General features: G+C 36.6%; 1 protein-coding gene across 1 annotated transcript in view; it reads right to left on the reverse strand.

Moving 5' to 3' along the window:
- Nucleotides 1–1302: 1302 nt before the first annotated feature.
- GUCY1B1 (guanylate cyclase 1 soluble subunit beta 1) overlaps nucleotides 1303–21783 on the reverse strand; it is a 42451-nt gene continuing 21970 nt past the window's right edge. Inside the window, exons 6-14 of the mRNA XM_082282248.1 lie at nucleotides 13113–13343; nucleotides 12509–12625; nucleotides 11540–11673; nucleotides 10542–10739; nucleotides 8642–8879; nucleotides 7680–7820; nucleotides 6378–6532; nucleotides 5935–6061; nucleotides 1303–2622 (exon numbers count right to left, since the gene is read on the reverse strand). Coding sequence (XP_082138374.1) covers nucleotides 2599–2622; nucleotides 5935–6061; nucleotides 6378–6532; nucleotides 7680–7820; nucleotides 8642–8879; nucleotides 10542–10739; nucleotides 11540–11673; nucleotides 12509–12625; nucleotides 13113–13343 — 1365 coding nt within the window. The 3' untranslated portion in view covers nucleotides 1303–2598. The remainder of the gene's footprint in view (nucleotides 2623–5934; nucleotides 6062–6377; nucleotides 6533–7679; nucleotides 7821–8641; nucleotides 8880–10541; nucleotides 10740–11539; nucleotides 11674–12508; nucleotides 12626–13112; nucleotides 13344–21783) is intronic.

A 21783-nucleotide genomic window follows, 5' to 3' on the forward strand; every position in this document is an offset into this window, starting at 1 on the left:
AGAGGTTGTTCCTACCAAACACTGAATCAGCAGTTTGGAAGCCGACTGCAGGGCCCACTTTAAGACAACAGTGGAGTCACAGAGTCCCCTGCACAGCCAAAGCACAAACACCACCGAAAATCAATTTGCCTTGCCTGTCTGAATTCAAAGGAATGCATAAGATCCAGGAGACTGAAAATAACTAAGCATTCCATAATTTGCAATTTCATGGCTGATTTCCCCTTTCTTCTCCTTGTTCCTTTTTTTTTTTACAAAAAATACCAGAATAAAATACATCCATTTATAAAGACCTTTGAAACAGACTTTGGTAATTGCTCTGCCTCATGTTTCAGCTGGAGAGCTTCTATTGGAAAGGCAAATCTCTACAATTAAATATAAGAGGCAGTAGAACACACATAAAAGAACTAAATACCTGCAGAAGTGTTTAACTGTTAGCTGAGAGTAATATTTAACCAAACTATAAATTTAGTAGTTGAATGCAGCATTTAAGACCAGTTTTAGTAACAGAAGTGGTTAAGCGCCTAAACTGAACTGAGATAAAAAGCTCCTACATGAACACAATATGAGCTATTATTCTATGCTTTAAGAAACTGGTTACGTTACAAAGTAGCTTAATAGGAGCATTAATATTTTGAAATTATTAAGAAGGTACAATATAAACCCAGAGCATTATTTAAGTTTTCTGGCACACCATCTTCCATTAGCTTGAAGTGCGATACAGAATTTCAGTTTCTTCAGAGGCATTTGCATGAATTACATCAACACACAACCACAGCTGTCACAAATCCCATGTACTTCAGAGTTTTTGTAAGCTTGAACAACTTGATCAATCCAAATTACTCCTGTGTATCTATCTGAGTGAGGGCAACCTCTGATGGTGTGCTGGGATGTGTTGCTGTCCGACAGTGAGACGATGGGGAAGCAAGTATGTGGTTTCCTCTCTTCATTTCCCATTCCTAAAGGAAATCTGGTTGATAAAGTACATCCTGCTCCCAAGTGTATGGCTAATCATTTTTGATTGTTAAATATCATCCAAGAGTTTCAAAGGAAGGTGTATGGATTTTTGTCACTTCAACTACTATTTCTGAAGCATTAACCTAAACATTTTGAACACTACTTTAATTTGAGGATGTGATCCATTAACCTGAATGTGTGAGACACTTGGTAATTTACAAACATCGGAATGATGACTCAACAATTTATTTAAATTCAAACTGCAAATTATTTAATGGAGAAAATACTTGCTTTTGATATCAAACAATGAAGTTTTTTACCAAAAGAAAATCCCAAGATTTCTAGAAGTCAGTGGAAAAAATAATTTATTGCAATTTCTTTTGCACATTAACATGAAACATTTATACATATATATTCTGTGCTAGTAAGATATACTAGATATAGACAATTTTTATACACAAAGTAATTGCACTATCCTATTTTATAATGCAAATATTCAGAAATGATCAGTCATATAAGAACAGATACTATTCACATAAAAATGTACTATATATTAAAGTTATGGAAGGTCTATGCATCTGAAACCTTGTCCACTTTTACTAACTATCAGCTGATGAAACACACCATGTCCCTTTCCAAGCTTTACATCCCTTAATTATGTCATGATGCCTAGAACATTACCAGGTCCTCTCAAGGAATAAAATTAGATCATTTCTGAAATTAGAGAGACCAAACCAAAAGGCAACCATGTCAACCACGTCCCAGCAGCATGCCTTTCAACTCCAGGGGCTACATCAGATGAGAATCAATGCACTACAAGTGGTCTGAAATTGTCCAGTAATCTATTATTAATATGACAATTTAATTTAGTTTATATAAATCAATGAGAAATACATTGCAAGTGAACAGCATTTCAGTAGAAGTACATTGGCACATGCTTCAAATGGCAGTATCAGAAACACAGCCGTCCCCTTTCAATACAGAAGATGTCTACAGTGTCCACAAAGGGAAAATGCAGGATGATATCAAATGAGAACCCTTTTTCTAACCAGGAATTTAAAGAGCATCAAGTGTTATTCACAAAACGAATGGGAAGCATGGTAATAGCAGAACTAAATCTGATAACATTTATACAATAATTTTTATAATGCCACTTCAGGTATTATTATTAAATACAGTTCCTTAGGTTCATTGTTCTGCCTATCAACTGAAATACCTATCTTTCCAGAAATGTCATTAATTCACATAACCACAGTACTTCAGAGATGAAGATGAAGATACGAAGCATCAGATTGAAGTCATTAGTTGTGGTGTGCATACTACATGGTTTCGTTCAATATTATCTGGTGGTAGGAATGGTCACATGACTGACATGCAAAAATGCATATCAAAAAAAGGAAAGCTTGAAATACATGCTCATAGCAGAGATATAACAGTACCAAACAATAAGGACAAAAAATTAGCAAGCAAGCCTGGAGAAAAATGGTAAGTATGACTTCAGGAGTAGGGCAAAAGACAATGGTATTGCACATGGCAGTGGGAGATATAATGTGAAATAACATCCATAACACAACCTTACTGCCTGGCACTCTATTTGGAGACAGTATTGCACCCTATCCAGCATCCTCTTCCTCTTCCCTCAGCTCAGGAAGCATCTTGCTTTGTTTCCTTGAGAGCATGCAAGCAGAATTTGAGAAGTAAGGAATTTTCTTTGAAGCAACAAGGTGGGTTAATGCAGTGACAAAATACATTTTACAACTTGCAACCAGTATCGATAAATAATAATAATAATAATAAAAAAAGCATAGGTAGTGCATGTATTTCTTTCGTATGTATTTTATGTAGGAATGAAACAATTCCTACATGCCCTGGTGAACTATCAACTCTGACAGAGACATTTCAACTTGATCCCAACAGTAACATGGGAACGGGGCAGAAGAGAAAGATACTAGAAAATGGAGAGGAATGAAAATTGCAGTCATACATTTGAGGCTCTCGGCAAGATTTATTTTTTACAACAAATCTGTTTCTCAAGAGAGAAACTTCAGCTGAACCTCTGTTAAAATAATAAAGATGGTAATAAATCTTATAACACGCAAACAAGCAGATGCAAAATGAGTAATTGGTCACAGCTGCTTTGTTCTATGTGCTTCTGATGCAATTCTACATTTTGCTGTACTGGTATCATGGAAGAGATAGAAGTGGCAAAGAAGTGAAGGAGCAGCACTCCAAACCAACACTTATTCTTGTAAATTAGGTCTTTCTCAGAAATAACTGCTGTTCATGGGGACTGATATTAGAGATGTCAACCCAGGAATCAAGTTTGAGGCATGCTGAGCTGCTTCAACCCTACCATTTCCTACAGGCCTAGTAGAGCAAAAGCATATTTTAAGCCTTGGTTTCACATCTCTTATGGCATCTGTAAATATTTTGTCCTTTTTCCTCACCATGTATTTATTACCAGTCTTCAGAGCAAAAGATTACTCTGATAGATTTGCAAATGCTGAGCTAATAACTCTAAAGGATATAATGAAAAGAAAAATACATCACTAATGTGCATTGATCCTAGACTAAAGGTAATGGAGGTAGAAAACTTCACAGTAAAAGCATAATTATTAGAAGTATCTTTAGGATGATTTAAGAAGTATTTTCATATTTACTTCTATATGGCACTTCTTGCAATATTCTGGAGTGACCTCTCAGAAGTTTACAATTAGTTTCTGAATATATGGTAACATGCCATATTTATTGTTATGTACAGTCCCCCTGAAATAAATGGTACTGCACACAATAATATATTAGCATTCTGAAAAACTTCTGGAAAGAAAATCAAGACTACATCTGTGACTAAAGCAAAGTGATTACTTTAAAGCGATCAAATATAGAAAGCTGGTTATCTGATTTCTGCTTTTGGATTAAAACTATTATGCACAGCCTTTAAAGTACCAGAAAAAAAAACATTGTGAGTACCTTCACACAAGAAATTGCAAACAGTTCAGAAAATCTTAAAAGAATAAAACTTTGTGCATTTTTTGTGTATGGACAGATTAAATTGTGCAGGGAATGAAAAAGAATCGAAAGATTAGAGGATTGTATTATTTCACTTTTCAAAATCACCTCTGACAAAATGATTATCAGTTCACATCGTCACATCAATGCATTTTTCTAATCTATGCTCCAAAACTTAGTACACTTTAGAAGAGACACCTGTCACGGGGGAAGTCGTTCTGCCTCTAAGAATTACATCTATATCTGAATTTCAGAATTAACAAAAACTAACAAAATTAGAAAGACCTTTTGAGTGTGCTCAAACTGTGAGTCTTAAGTGCTCCTGAAAATCAGGCTCACAGTGTTTCTTGGTCAGGTTTATTCCTGCCCCCATGTCTCCCGCTACAAAGCTCAATTACTGGATAATTGTATTAGCAAGTGCCTCTCAGGACTGCTGTGAGGATTAACAAAACCAACTGTTGTACAAGATCTCTGAAAGGCAATTGCAATATTTAAAGTCTTAAACTACACAAACCTTATATTCATATTAAACATGTGTTAGGCTGAAACAAGGAAAATACCCACCTGACTCAGTACCTCTCTGAAACTTACATTTAAAATTATAACGTGCCTTGCTACAAATGATAGGACATTTATATTGCAGAAAAAAAGGTGAAAGGTGTTTAATTAAAATATATTTTAAATACAACAATAGATTTGAAATAATGGTAGCCATGTGAAATTATAGTTATCTTACTGCAGAATAAGAATAGAAAAGTATTCTCAAAAGTGGCACCCAGAATATAATTTTAAGTAATATATATTAAAATACAGGATTAAAATGCAGGGTTAATACTGGGAGTTACCATTAAAAAGTCAGTGTTCATATACTTGGGTACCAGTAGTAATAAATCTGGATTAAATCTCCTAAAAAGCCTAAAGGTTTAACAGCCTAAATTATTTTTTCAGAAGTACATGAGTATTCGGACACATAATTAATTTCCTCTGACTTACAAGAATTATTTCAGCCAAGGTAATTGATGACTTTCATTATTTTAGTCAAGTGTGTTTTTAAGATTAAATACATTAGCTGAAAACTCATTCTTTTTGTATTGCTTCAGGGCAAAATTCAAGCTATGTAAATCACTTTTATCTTTTTTTCTTCCTGTTGACAATGGATGGAATGTATGCACCCGCTCAGCTATGGCAAAGCAGCTGGCATACCGTAACCTCATTGTCTAAGTTTGTAACACACTTTGAGTCTAGATCTCACTGGCTTTTACTGAAATTCTGCATAATACATGCCCACAATTCTGAAACTGAGGCACAAGCTTAAAGGGCCCTCAGTGCTTGAAGAGCTTTGCCCTCAGTGCTTGAAGAGCTTTACCCTACCTCATTTTGAGGACTTTGGCTCATATGTCATTTACAAGAAGTAGTTTTCACCCTGTGTATTTCTGAAGTGGGACCTCTGCCATGCAACAGTCTGAACAAGCAGATGCCATCTGGGGTTAAGAGACCACCATACACATTAGGTGTAAATTTGCTTGCAAGTAGTTGCTTGACTGTTGCCTAAATATTTGAAGGCACATTTTTTCACCCACTGCAAGAAAGCACATGGCAAATTTTGAAGTGCTGATAACCAGACATGTCAGCTAAACAGAAACTGACATTATACTGCAAAATCTAGTACAGTGCAGAAATCTGTAAGAGGGAGATATAAATATTTAAACACTTGGCATTCCCTCAAGGACTTTTGAAATCAAAAGTATTCTTTCAGGAACCGCACAAACTGCAAAGACAAATAATCAAGGACTTTCAAGTACTGTCAAGATAGTAAATGTGTTAATGAAAGAGCGTTGCACAAAACTCTTCATTTTTTTTCTACGGAACATTTAGTTTTGAAAATGTAAATGGATCTCAGTGGTTTAGATTAAATTTTTAATGTTTACACCTTGTTTGAAAAGAACAAAATTACACTCTAGTTACTCATACCTCTGTCTCTGTACTCTTTCTGGACAAAAACCAAACCTGCATTGGCTCTTTTTTGCCCTTCATAGAAACTGGACCCCTGTACTCCAGGTGGAACTGAGGATCTGAATTTTCTGGTGTCATGAGACACCTGAAATTGAAAGAGAAAACATGTAAATGAATGCACTTTACATGTACACCACACACTATGTAAAATATTAAACTTGCTACAGGTATGTGAGCAAACTATCAAAAGATTCAAATCTATCTCTACATCATTATTATGTTTGCATGCCAGTAATTGTGTATCATAATGCAGTTTGCCAAACAGTTTCATGAGAAGTCAGATACTTAAATAATGTTTGCAAGAGGACTGTCACTTTCAACTCCAAAAAAACTTTTATGGTATGCTGACAAAGTGAATTATTTTAAGATGTCAACACCAATAAAAATAATACATCACTCACCTGTAAGTATATTCAGAGACATTGATCTTTCCCTTTTCTCCAGTAGTTTCTGTCCTGCTTGTTAGATTCACAGTATTTCCAAAGAGACAGTACCGTGGCATCCTTTGACCTATGACACCTGTGACTACCTCACCAGTATGGATTCCTATTGTTATCTTTAGAGAGAAAAAATTAAGTTTGAATATTCAAAATTGATGTAAGTAATCTGATGCTTCTGACTATATACAGGGTATATGTCATTTTTATCTATTAGAGTTTATTTTTCCAATGTGCTACTCCTGCTTCTTCAAAGCCTTTCATTCTGTGGGTTTTGTCACTTCTTTGTTTTTTAACTTTAGTACAGTGTCGTGCCTCTGACTTCCACATGAATAATCAAACTCTGTAATTTTCCAGCATGCACCCTGCTGTTATTATGTACTGTGAAAACAAAGAAAAAAGGTGGGCAGAGAGGCATACTCTGAAGGTCTGTGTTTAGTGAGTGCTCAGAAGGTGCAGAAATGGATGGCATAGGTCAAGAAAAAAAGATGTTTCTCAAAGGAAAAATCATGGTATTTTGTATTCAGAAGCTCAAGAGATAGGACAGGGAGAAGCTTGTTCTTGTAGCATGGTACAGTTAATGTAAAGCCCCAAATCACTTCTCACTGCTTTCCTCCATGATAAGTGAACTACACAGCTCTAAGCTAGGTGATAGAATGGTAACATTCATGTAAATAGAAATATGCATTGCAATCAATCATTTTCTGCTCACAACCTTCTGATGAGGACAGTCAATGCTGCTTGCCCAGTTCTGTTATCAGTGCCACAACATCTCCGTAAAGTCCCACAATGTGTGAACTTCCACTAATACACACTAGTGTCAGCAGTCATTGCTGTAACTGTCTATGGAACTGTACTGCTCTTTTTAATGCAATAATTTCTCATTCTGACAGGAGGATCTGAGATGTAATCAAAAATATCAGGGAGGGAATATTATTCTTTTGTTCATTGAGTTGAAGAAGACTCAACAGATTTTTCTTGATGCACAATAGGAATTCATTGATTATATTGAAATGATCAGAAAACTGACATAAATTATGTGGACCTAAATTAGTCCTTTACCTTTCAAAGCACAATAGGCATTTTAAGGTCTGGGAACTGCACATGTCACAGCTACATGTGACTTCTCACATTATTTGTACAAATCAGTCTCAAAATCTAACAATAACAAAGCTTGCACAGACTGGGACTAGAGCATTATCGTATTTCAAAGCATTATCATCCTATCAAAGAACGGGTTTTCCGTTCAAGCCCACATTTACTAACCTGTACAGGCTCACCATCTACTTGAACTTGGCCTGCTATTTCCATCATATCCAAAGCCAGGTGGCAGATAGATCGTGCATGATGCATGCAAGGCTCTGGTAGACCACTCACTGTCATATACTTGTCCCCAACTGTTTCCACCTATAAAGACAGATTTTTTTCAATTATTATTATGCCTTTTGGAGTACTAGAATTGATGTACTGCTTCCTTCAAGACTGCTTGTCCTTTCAAATAGTTCCCTTTCATTCAAATCACCCTAATTACTGTCATCTGTGCTTGTTATTGAAGAGAATTGATTGTAAACCCACCATGCAAAAACTTACATTGACACTGTGATTGTGTAAACCTGAGTCTCTCTTCTGGTGTCTTCTCAATGAAACTGAGCTTTATGTTTGTTCTGACTCACAGCCTTGATTCACACAGTACAGGCCATAAAATTCAGTTCTAGTAAAAGCCAGGAAATGAACTTCAAAGATATAAACACACAAGCAAACACATGGACATATGTATGGGTTATATATATATCTCTCTCTGTACCTTCCTGCTACCAGCCACATTTGCAACTACACCTCACTCCTAATGAAGGAATGAAATTCACATTGAGTAACTGAGTAATAAATTACGATTTACAACTAGAAGACCCAGGAACAGGACTGAAAAACTTAAAGCACAAGGTCAGAAGAACCACAGATGTCTTGTATAAGTTCACATATGCTAAATGTGGAAGTATATTTGTATGTGCACCTAATGGGTAACTGCAGAAATCGTAATGAGAACTTAGCACTTTATGTTCCCTCACACATTTAGAGATAACCAACATACTCTTCTGTAGACATCTAATATCAGACTGAGAACATACGGGTTTTTTTAAAATGCCTAAAATCCAAGAAAAGACTGGAAAATTTACGATAGTAAATTATTGAAAAGTAACAGATTAGATACTTTAAAAATCTATGCTTACCTTATAAACAAATGGATTCCTTCGTGAATCAGTCAGAATATCAAATCTTGTGTAAAGATCATTTAAAAGGTTGACAATTTTCATGGCTCCCTCTCCAGAGGCGTGTTTACTACAAAAGGCATTGAATCCCACAATGCCACTGAACAGAATGGTGACATTGTCGTAGCGCTTGGCTGGAACAGGACGCTTGTGTCTCAGCTCATTTGCCACTGATGGCGGTAGAACAGAGTACAGTAATCTACACAGGTAAGGAAAGAAAGGCACAAACAAAACAGAGAGAATGTGAAGAAAGGTGTTTTCAGCACCACTCTTCATATATTAACTTCCTACCCCCCCCCCAGGGCTTATAATATACTTCCATCATCAAAAAGCAAGAGAAAAGATGTTTACTGAAGAATATGTTATTTGGAAAACAGGAACTGATCTACATCAGCATGCCATTTCAAACACACATTAATGCATCTAAATTATCAACAAAATGAGACATATATTACTAATTCTTCTGACATGATCTGTTAATAGTGTCTTGGATCATTCAGCTTATTTAGTATGTTTTTGCTCACAGAACCATAAAAACTGCTAAAAAGACCATGAAGAGGATCAAACAGTTGTTCCACCTCTGATCAATTCATGCATTCTAAATGCTTACTCCCTGTTGAGCATGCTGCTTTTACGGTTAGAGTGTCTTTAATTACTAGTCTATATGACATATTAACACTTGTTCATATTATAAGTTAAACAAATAAAATCCAATCACACACAGAAATTCACCCTATTCTCATGTGTATTCCTTCAACTTTCTAACTGCTATCTTAAGGTCCATTTCCCTCCTGACACACCTAAGTGGACAAGCTGAAGATCCCTGACTGTTTCACAAATCTTGAACATCATTTTGTACACAGCCTCCTGCACAAACCCTCATTAGTTGCCTTTTTGGCAAGTTCACTACTGCATGAGTTATAATTAGTGAATACTTTTGGCACATCATACAGTAACTGACACTGTCTGTTCCAGCAGCTGCCATGAAGGCTAGAATTCCTGACGATAAAATGACTTTTTAAAGCAAGCCAAAAGGCATGAAGAGGAAAAGATACTTCTTATGCTTTGTTTTCTCTGGTTCTCCTGTCCATCCCTTTTTCCATACTCCATTACAGAAAAAATGTATCTGTCAATAGAATTAATACAGAGATGGGACTATGTTTTATAAATGAACCCCACACTACTTTTCACACAAGCTTTTGTTTAATTTGCCAGTCATTGCTGAGCTGAGATGCCAGAGAGTAATGGCCCTTGAATTTGACTTTATAGTTACCTGCAGAATTGGATTTGGGGCCCAGTGCACACTTACTGTTATGTGTTAGTTTTAGGTACTTATATCTAGATAAACCCAAATTCATTTCTACAAGTAACTATAATCAAATTCATAGCATTAGGCCATTGCAAAATTTCAGCTTTACACGAACTATTTTCAAGATTTATAAATTATGTTTTTCTGTTCTGTTAACCTGTCCCAGAAAGACAAATTTGGTTTACTGAACTCTGTCAAACAACAGCACTTGGGCATTCATCAAATTCACCTTTGCTACAGTGACTGCATATAAGTTTCCAAAATTTTAAGTAACTCACAAATAAAAAAGAATTGTCAGCTCACTTTTTGTAACTTTTCTTATCAGGGAGGGAGCCATCAAAACATCTAGGCATATAATGGCCTAGACTGTGGGTGACATTTGACAACCTAAATAAAGAAATACCCTATTAAATGTTCTTTCTTGACTCCAAAATTACCAGTCCTGATTATCTCTGATAATCCTTACAAGATTCTGTTATTTTTTAAAGAGGGTAGCTATAAATAATATATTGCTTTGAGTGTTTCAGCTCAAAATCGGGATTTGGTTCTTACGTGTCTGTCTTTTTCTTTTCATCTTCCAGTGCACGCAGTGTGTGCTGCAGTCTGTCAGTGAGGATCTCGAGCTCCTGAGTCAGTTTATATTCCTCTCTGAACTGCTCTCCCAAAAGAACCAGATCACGGGTAGCATCGTGCAGTGGAATATCACTCAGATATAAACCTCTCCTGGTTAAATCATCCAAGTTCATCACACTGCAAAGCAGAGAAGTATATAATAATATGGATAAAATTAAACTTGACAGAGGAGCATTTAAAATTCAAACAGCAGAGTCTGCTGAATAACAGTAGAAAGCTGAAGCTTCTGAACTTGTGATGAGCTGAACAACATATCCCTTCTACGAAACACCTTATTTGTGATCATTCATGTTAACCCATGGCTCTTGATTTTTGCATTTAAATACAGAACTCTTATGAGTTCCATGAGCATATCAAATGTATGTACTACAGCACACAAATTAAAGTGAGATTATGTAAAGGTAGGCTCTCTGCCTTCTGTCATCATCCCCTCTCTCCTCTTTACACAGGAGGTTAATGCATCGTAACTGTATAATCCGATGTGTTAGTTTAACATGCTCTTAGCTAAAGGATCTTTCCATTCAATCCTCCATTCCAACCACTTATCACTGATCTATTATAATAAAACTACTGCAAATATACATGAACCCACATAGAAAACCAAATCATTGTAACATTTCTTAGCACTCTCTGAGTAAAAAACAAAGGATGAAACTTGAAAAAAAAAAAAAGGAATATGAGGAATAACAATTTGTACAAACTGGGCCAGAGCAACCCAATATTTATATTGAGTATTTAATAATCAGTCAAGTTCCAATGTTTAAATGCTCCTACCTCTTTTAGTATAAACACATCGAAACCAATTAAATCAATATTCAAACCAACTAGTCTCTGTCGTACTACTCTCATAAGTGTTCTTAAAATTAGTAATTGTAAAATGGAAACCAGTATTATAGAACTCTCTAGGTTTGAAGTACCTTGGTGAACAAAGAAAGAGAATGCTGTCTGCTTCAGGCAAGTAGATCATTTGACCTTTCAGCCGTAAGCAGCTGATTTCTGTGCCAGTCAGTTCATCTTCACACTCCAACTTTTCCACATCCAACAGCCCCTCCTGGTGATGAAAAGTCACAACTGTGTAAGGGCAATGGTGTGTTATGCACCAGGCCTAGTATATAAGTGCATTCACTATGAAGGCAGTGAGAATATTTGGAATAGACTTACAGCCTACACTAAACCCTGATTAATTTCTTATTTGAACACCACGCACTACCTGTATTTTAATGCTGCTATTTGCTACCTTAAAGACACAAAGCATAGTATCTTTCTTTACATTCATGTTCATAATTCCTTGTTTTCTTCCACATTATTTCTTAATAGTTTTGACAATAGTATTGCCTATTCTGTGAAGTTCTATCTGTGCCTGTGACCATCTCTAAGAAATCATCCTGGTTTCTCTCAGGTAGTTTTCTTTAAATAACCAGGCTCCTTAATGTAGTAGGTGTTACTCTACATGCTGCATCTGTTCCTATCACCTGCCTCATCTCCTGCTCTCTTTAGAGAAAAGGGTACAGATCTGTGTACGAACGTACGGGCCCAAGCAAGAACACATTTCATATTTGTCTGCCACACTGTTACGAAGCAAAAGTAAATGTAATTATCTTTCTTTCTACATTTACTTTGATACAATGCCATATACTAGACTAGCCCCTTGCAGAGAAAGCATCAGACATGAAGTACATTTACTTCACCATTCCTATAAAACATTCTGCTCTACAACTACACACAAATTCATACCTGTGACTCTCTCTTGGCTCAAGACTCAAAAGGGGCTGAGCATATTACTGTGCAGAGAATTTTCTCTGAAGAATTCTGAGCTTTCTGCACTTATCTCTCCAAAACACACTTCCTTTACTTAAAGAAAAGCTGGGAAAATATTCTGTAGTTACCTTAGTTCTCAGTACGAAGACTGTATTGATATGGGAGAGGATCCCATGGAAGCTAATATCAATATGAGGCCGGACCAAGGAGAAAACTGACAACAGACTGCAATTTCCTGGCTGTAGCTAGAATATTAAAAAACAGCAAAAAGAAAAGAAAAATATTGTTATGCTTTATAATAAAAATATACAATATTTTAAATATATTATATATTATATATTATATATAAAATTATATATAATTATAAACATATATATTATTTATATATATTTTATATAATATAGAGCAATTATATTCCATTTTCTTAGCTGACAACACTGAATGGAAGAGAATATATACTTTATGCATTTCCCCATTAAATCACAAAGATTTTAAATTATTCTCTTACTGCCTATGGACATGACCATAAGGAACAAAGCTGTTACAGAATTAGGCTATTTTCAAGTCCTTTTTCAAACAAGAGAAGCACAATTTAGTAAATATTATACACTTACATGGGAATGCTGTTTAGACAGAGAATCCTAAATCTATTTTATTCATCTTTATAATTACCCTGTGAAGCATCTATCACTATGAATTTCTATGGTTATCCATGCGTAAGAATCATCTAACCTGTGGAAGGACTCTGTATATAGCATTGCCACATTGTGTGACCACCAGATCTCTGTCAAATATGATGTGGAAAGGAAATGCCTTGCAGAAAGTATAGGGACTGATGCGAGACTCTTGGGTACCATTTTCTTCAAATCTGTCAAGGTCCTCATAGTAGTCTTCTTCTTTAGACTCTTTCTCTTCAATTAAAAATTGAATGTGGTCACACTCCTCATTTCTCTGTTGAATAACCTAGAGAAATGAAGAAAAAATGAAAAATTGAAAACTCTGCTACTCATTAGTAAGTGAAATGCTACTATGAAGACAGGAATGTATTTAGAGGAGAAAGGTAAGCTCAAGAATTATATTCGCCTCTTTAAAAATACTGTATTGTAATAAGAATTTCTGATTTTGTAGTCTTTGTAATTCCAGGTGAATAATTATGCCTTTGCTTAGCCACAGTTGCTCTCTGCAAGAGCAACATATTGAAGATCACCCAAATACAATCTATTAAGTCCGAGTAAAATGCAAACCCTGAAATGAGGAGTCAAGGCTCAGGTTACGCTTGCTTTTTTACTGGTACTAGCCAGAAAAAGAGGGTGGCCACTTGCCCTGAAATGAACCTGAGGTGAGTCTTGAATCACACAGAACACTCGAAAACTTACTTTGATCACAACTGTTTGTAAGATCTATAACACAACAGCAAAGAGTGCTGACTGTTTAGTGATGACTAAATAGTGCTAAGAGGGTGGGCATGACAACGACAGCAAGAAGAAAAGTGGATAGAGCAGATGTTAGAATACACAGTCCTTACACATTCCAGCAGATTGCAAGATCAGAGCCAACAGACGAAACTAAAAGCAACTACAATCTTCTCTGGGCTGTATTCCCTGTTAAAGGAAATGACAGCAAAACTAGAATAATCCACATCAGTGGAATATCAAAAAGGTGTCTTTAACACAGCATTTCACACTTCAGTAATTTTACTCGAAGTTAGTAAAAAATATGAAATTAATAGGGATTATTTTGTTTGCAGTGAGAGTCACATATGGCAATATAATTTAAGCTAATAACTAGTAGAATAACATCATTTACCCTGAGAAACCAAATTCACCTCTTCTCGAATTTAATTAGACTTAATGATTGGAAAAAACCAATTCTGTTTACACAGTACTGTTTAGCAGCGACTTTCTGGAACATGTTCTGATTCTACTTTTATGTAGAGTCTGATCCTAAAGTCACTGAAGCCAAAAAAAAAGATTTCTTAAAATCTTTAAAGCATCCTGATTTTGCCCTTTATACATAGTCTTAACCACAGAGATTAACAGCTACAATTTGAAAACAGAACACATATGCACAAACACTGCGATCGATCCCTCAGATGTTAAGTTTATTAAGTATTTGTTCTCCAAAAACAGTAGTTGCTAAAAATGCTGGGTTGTAGAGTGCTGATACCTTTATTTGTTCCTATACAAATGGAGGAGTATAAAACAACAAAACAATATTTTATTGATAAATTATGTTTAATTTAAGGTGGCAGTGTTCTTTAATTTACAAATTGACCACTTATTTGAAGGAAAGAGATGCTTTTCTGGAGGACAGTTTAGAGCAAGAGCCTGATTTAGGTGCTCCATAGCTGTGTGCTGCATTACTCTTCTCTTTCTGTTGCTTATGTAAGTAACTTAGAGAAAGATCAGCTTACTAAATTTACCAGCTAATGTAGGTACCCAATGCCGGATGTACAAATAGATTCAAATGTGGAGGATGATCAAATCTAACTGCCTCAAGAAACTGTACTGGTAATCCATATCCCAGTGTGTGACAAGGAGAAGTGGGAAATTATGAGCTAATAAGGGGTAAGCCTCAGAAAAAATATATGGTGATCATCTGAGGAAAACACATTAAGTGGGTTTGTCTAGGAGAATGGACTCCTAGTTCTCTGAATTCAGGGTTTAAAGGTTTTCCATGTCTTTCACTTCCTTTAAGTCATTATCCCTGAAATTGTGAGAGACTGTGGTCAATATTGAAGATTAACAGAATGCAGTTAAGAGTCTTAGTTCTTATTTTCTATCACCCCTACAGGTTTTATTTTAATAGTACTGTTATCGTGGCCAGAGATAGCTGAGATTACGCACAGAAACCTTTTTCAAATCGTGAAGATTATCTCTAGAACTGATCTATACTTCCTGATCATTTCCAGTCTCGGATCTTACTTCAAAGTGTTGCTCTCGCCACAAATGGAAAAAAAACCTTGCATACTTTGGATGAAAACTTCATTCAGCAAAGCTGATTTTAAAGTATCTAATCATTTCGAAGGAAATGTTCATATTAACAGCACATCACTTTCCAGAGATATTATCTCCTTATAGCCATCTCACTCACTGCACTCTAGTATTCTGTTACCAACCTGTACTTACAGATTTTTTCTGCAATCGTGCAGCACCTAACAGGTTGTTTCTAATAACTCCCCATTTTATTTCATTTATTAGAAATGAATGATGCATCAGTAAACAAAACTCGGGTTTAGATTAAAGAAATCACCTATAAAAATAGAACTGCTACATCCTTCAAGATGTCTGACTAGTTTGAGCCGTGACCCTCTGCAGATCCTACAAGCTAACACAGTGACAAAGTCAGCCCTCACACAGGCTGTGCTGTTTTCCTAACCTTTATAGATTAGAACTATAAAGTAACGTGCCAGTAACAGTGCAAAGCTACAAATTTCCCAAGCATCTTCAAGTTCATTTGAAACACTGTTTTTGACATCTAGAAATGCTTGCTGTATTAGTGCAACATGTTAGTGCAGCAAATGAATACAGGGCCAAACACATGGACACGTGTCAGATCTACAAGACAGACACAGCGTCAGCTGCACACTCCGGATAAACATGATATGCTGTGGACATGGCTGGTTTATGGAATTTTATTCTCATCATTCATGCACAGACACTTATTAACAGACACTTTAAGCATACTCCTCTCCAGGCTAAGAAATCTAATGATGCATCCCTAATTAACTTCCCAATGGATATGCAATTTCATGATGTCTTTTCTGCTCACACAACTTATGAACCATCTAATCTTCCTATCTCATTACTTCACCCACCTTGTCAGCAAATTTAAAATAAGCCCTTTTGACCATTAACATAAAATGTTAAATTCTGTTCCTTCACACCTGTACCTATAGATCCAACCTAACTGGCCAGATATTTGTCTGGAATAAGGACCTGCCCTAGATACTCTGCTCAGCTAACTAGAATAGAACTTTTCTACTGTTTCAGTCTGCAAGCAAAGTTTGCAAGCCACACAATTTCAGTATCATTTAAATATTGTTGAAGAAGCATCTGATAAATGCTTGACAAATGAAAGTTCAGTGACAAAGCAACAAAGCCAGCAATCAAGTCTAATTCTTCCTCCTGCTGCAGTCTTAGCTGGTGAAGTGACATCAGTTCACAACATCTAAGAGCTCAATCACCATAGTAACTGCAGTTAAAACTGAAGAGAGAAACCACTCTCCTGGTTTCAAAGAGAATATATAACATCTAACTGCTAACCTGCCTGTGCTTTCCAGAAGATCTACCTTGAGTTTGTCCTTGCTAATCACGTGAAAACTCAAACCAATATTTCACAGAATGACAATTCAGAGGTAAGTTATTTTTAAATGAGTGTTGTTTAATGTATTTGGTGAGTTTCACACAAGATACTAAATCAAGCAGTATCGCTGTGATACAGAATATATAATGAGCACATGCTATCTGTTAAGCTGTCACTGATGTGTCTACAAGACAAGACTCAATTCTGTAGATCTGAGCATATCCCCAGGACACACTCATATCTCAGCATGGCAGGACAGAATGTCCTTGGACAGAGATCTTTTCTGATGAGATTGTGAAGATTAATACAAAAACAGGGGGGGTTTTGCCTTTAAAGGTCAATACAGAATGAAATTCTTGATCTCTTCTGATCAAAACTGACTATGCAATGCTGCTTAACAAAGTTCACTGCAGCTGTTTCAGAATGATCCCAAGACAAAGGAGTTCACTAGAAATGGCACCATTTTTAGTTTTGCATACCCAAAGTTACAACTGTGGGGATATCTTCACTTGGCAGCTGGTTTCAGTGCTGACTGTCTCACTTCACCAAACCACTGTGCCTGGAGATAGTGAAGTTTCCAGCTACCCTTGTGCCAAAATTAGAGGCTGATCATGCTCCATGATTGACTTATCTTCACGCACAGCTAGCATTTTAATGTGTGGACCAGTACTGCTTGTCCTCCATGACAAGTACCCAAGTAATTTTTAGATCAGCTCTCCTGCTGGTCACGTCTTCACTTTGCCTTTTACATTGCCATTAGTAAGTCTGAAATTACCATCTTGTCAAGGACTTCCCCTGGTCTTTTCTCATTTTACACTGTACACCATCTTCTCTATGTGAAAGATTTTGACAGTCTGCTCTCAGATAATAACAGAACTGCAAAAGTCTGCTCTCCAAACAGATTTTTGGGCTTTGTTGGATTATGTACAACATTCTTTGTTGACCCCTATCATTAGCAGCCTTGAGGGAATCCCTGTTCTGACTTCACCTTCACAGGTCACCCTCATTTATAATATACAAACAACCTCTGACAAGTGAAGCAAGAGAAGGCATAGCCAGTAGGCTGCTAACAAATCTCATGACTAAGTTTGTCACCGACATTGTGATGATGTTTTAGTTCTCATAATGAGACTGGCAGAACATGAATATTCTTAGTGTGTCCACAAAGCAACAATTTTTGAGACAATACCTGCTGCAAAAATTATAGTCTTGGTTCTATTTGGCTCTATTTGGATTACCATATCAGAGAAGATAAGGCAAATTGGATTTGACCTAATTAACCAATTAATGTCAACTTGGGCTTTCCTGAACTATTCAACTGGAATTTTGAATCCAAATTCAAAACAAATTGCTTTCCTTTCAGTGCTAACAACGTCCGACAGAAACAAACTGCCAGGTTTTTTTCCCTCCCTTGCCTTCCACACACACATACTCTAGCTGTTAAAAGAGAATGCACATTTCCTGACAGACACCCTTCTACAAAAAGGAAGCCCTCTGTATTTCAGAAGATATATATATATATATATATATATAGATATAGATATATATATGCATGCATATATATAAAATTGCTCTGTGTGAAACTGAAGAAAGGGAATAAAATGAAAACTTTTTTTTCTGTTTAGCTATTTCTCCACCCAAAGAAACAATTTGGGACAAAAAAAAGAACAGTATTTTTCCTAATATTTAGTTTCCTCTTGTGATCATTAGTTGGTTTTCTCTGCCGGTGGAGGAAGGCGATCCTTCCCCTCTCCTCAGCACTGGAAAGGCCACACCTGGAGTGCAGTGTCCAGTTGTGGGCTCCTCAGTACAAGAGAGATACAGAGCTACGAGACAGAGTCCACTCCCTCTAGGGAGGTCTGCTAAGATGATCAAGGCACTGGAGCATCTCCTAGAAGAGGAAAAGGCTGAGAGAGTTGACCCTGTTCAGCCTGGAGAAGATATGGCTCAGGAGGATCTCATCCATGCACACAAATATCTGAAGGGAAGATGCAGAGAGGATGAAGCCAGGCTCTCTTCAGTGGTGTCCAGTGCCAGGACAAGATGCAATGGGCACAAACTGAAAGGCAATGTTGCCTCAACATAAGGAAACAGTTTTCAACCATGAGATGGAGCACTGGCACCTGTTGTCCAAAGAATTTGCAGAGTCTCCATCCCTACAGATAGCTGAAAGATGTCTGAACATAACATGGAACAACTGGCTCTAGGTGGCCAGGCATGAGCAGGTGAGGTTGAACAAAATTACCTCCAGTGGTCCCTTCCAACCTCAGCCATTCTGAAACCCATGAAACAAAATCTAACCACTTAATGGAACAAAACCAGTATTATCAAAAACAATTAAGATCTGCTACCAACTTTACAGAGACTTGTAATATATTAGACAAATTCAAACGAAGTTTCATGAAAATACAGACTTAGAAGCATGTATTCTCTGAAGCAGATTTATGTAAGCCTTTGTTCAAAATAGATGGAGAAGAAAAGTTGGATAATGAAGTACTAAACATCAAATTGCAGATATCAACTTCATACTAATATAAAGAGAATTGCAGAACCTACTGAGTCAGTCCTCTGTTGAATTGTTATGTAAATGCTTTGGATAAAGAAATTTGAAAGGACAACTCAAGAATCTCTTTTTGCAACTCAGAAGATGACTCCTGTAATAACACTGGAAACTTTGGGCTAGGCACTGAGGTTTTTACTGGATCCAAAAAAACCCCATTCTTCCTTAAGACAATGCTAACTGAAGTCCAAACCAAAATTTTTACAGTAGAGGCACTGATTGGTCCACTTAAACTGAAGGAATTAAAAGCAATTCCATCATTTTTCTGTGCTGTGCTATTTCAAACAATGCACTGCAAACATGCTAAGACAAAAAAGCATTAATTTACTAAATTATGAGGCAAGGAATGGAGATGAAAGAAGTTGGTCTGTTTTTTCTCCTATTCTCAATATTTTGAACAGTAAAACTATCTAGTTATTACAACAGCAGACTTGACTTTAGAACCTTCACTCCGTATCATTCATGATTCATAGCTGACCTGTGGAGTAATGGAGGAATACTTTTATTGTCTGTGTGGATAAGCTGCAAGTTTCAGCACTCTCACCTTAGAGAATCAATTCTCTGCTTATCTACCACTGAAGTTTCTGAGTACCTGTGGAGTACAGCAGTATGTAATGTCTTAGAGATGTCAAGACATAGGCTTTATTAACCAGGAGAGACACGAAAAAGTTCAGGGTTAAGGGAACCTGACTTTCTACCAGGGAAAAGGTTAAAATTGGGGTAACAGACAAAGTAAGACAATATATGCTTTCTTCAGTTCAGAGTGCCTATTTTTTAGGCACCTATGTACTTTTTTACCTCAGACAGTCTAGAAGAACAGTGTAGATTTAAATTAGACTTTGCGTCCATTTACAGTCGGTTTGACTAATACTATTAAATATCTATTGACTTACAATACAACACTAAAATTTCCAGAAAAGCCTAAAAAAGTCAAATTAAAATAAGAAGTAAATACATAATAAATACCTAAATCTCTTTGGAACATTTAGTATTTGTGAGAAGTTCTAGATGGATATTAATACAATTTTCTCAGCAAAGTAACCTTCAGATTGAGAGCACAGTTTATCAAAAGTTTGTGCTGCCAGCTGGTTTGGACAACCCAAATTTCTCCTCTGCCCCATGGATCACTTTTGCCTCTGTGCGGCCCTCTGAGAGACAGAACACTGAACCATGGAAAGGAACACATGAAGGTGAAAAAAAAAATCCATAAAAAACCCCTGTTGTTTCGCACCCAGTTCATTTCCTCAGTACAGTTTATTTTATAACTTGGCACCAGCTGGAGAGACACAGCCGAAGAAGCTGCTGTAGGACAAGCTTGAGCACTGAGAGAACAGGGACTGCTTAAGCTGCCTGTGCTACCAAAAGAAATGCTTGCTTGTCAAGCAACAGCTTCAGCCCTTTCGCAGCCAACTTTCCAACATGGTCCTTCTTGTCTCTCTCAACACTTCAAATAAACAGGGATCTAAAAAGAGCATTGTTTTGATTCTGTTGTATCCTTCTGTATCTGATTACTAACACCTGCTGCAAAAGTTTGAACTGTGGTTTTCTACAAAACAGAATCTAAACAAGGACACAAGTATATCACTACACTATACACAACTAGACATCTACTATAAACCTGAGCTAGCTTAATAGGAAACCTAAAAGGTAAACACTCCAATATAGCAGTACAAATATCTTTGTCACTGGATTGCTTGCAAATCTCTTATCCAAGCAAAGTCATATTTTTGTGATAAAATTGTGAAAGGATTTCCTGAGCAAGAATACAAAGAAACTGGGCTAAAAATGTAGTATGACTAGGAAATATTTTAAAAACCCCAAGGAATGCTTGCTGTACCTGCTTAGATTCTTTTCTACTTGATGAAAGGAATTTTATGTCACTGCAGTATTTCTAAGATAAAAACACTTTCATTTTTTGTTTCCCCCTCCGTATGTATCTACACCTTTGACCAAACTCTGATTTTATACTACTACATATGCAAGGCCTGATCAATTAAATCTTTCTGTTGCCTGTATGGGCAAAGCAGAAGCCTCTTTCCCATTTCACAAGTGACTTAGCAGAAATGACATTACATAAACTCTGTGACTGAGGAACATTTTCTCACTTCTGGGGCTGTAGGTGCATATCCAGTCACAATTCCATGCAATGATAGCATGAAGCCCACAAACACGTCTTGTTTCTGGGAAGGACCTGGCATGCTGGCTGGGAGGAAAACACTGCTTGCCAGGCAGGCCTCATCAATGCACATCAGCCTCACAGTCAGCACACTGATGAAGAATCTAGGACACAAAGATGAAATGTCCATATTCTCACAGAACGCAGCTGACGGTAAGAAATATATGCCAAATATAAAATAACGCATATATAAAATATCCCAAATATAAAATAAAGGGGGGAAAAAGCACCTCAAACAAGCCAGTATCTAATTTCTTTACATGTCCTCTTTACAAACTTTCTCTGAATAAGGGGATATTGTTCTGCACTGTTCCCAGTTGGGTCTGCCTGCAAATTAGTGCTGGCCTTCTCAGTACATGGCT

The sequence above is a fragment of the Coloeus monedula genome, assembly GCF_965178545.1.
Source record: "Coloeus monedula genome assembly, chromosome: 5".
Classification (NCBI taxonomy): domain Eukaryota; kingdom Metazoa; phylum Chordata; class Aves; order Passeriformes; family Corvidae; genus Coloeus; species Coloeus monedula.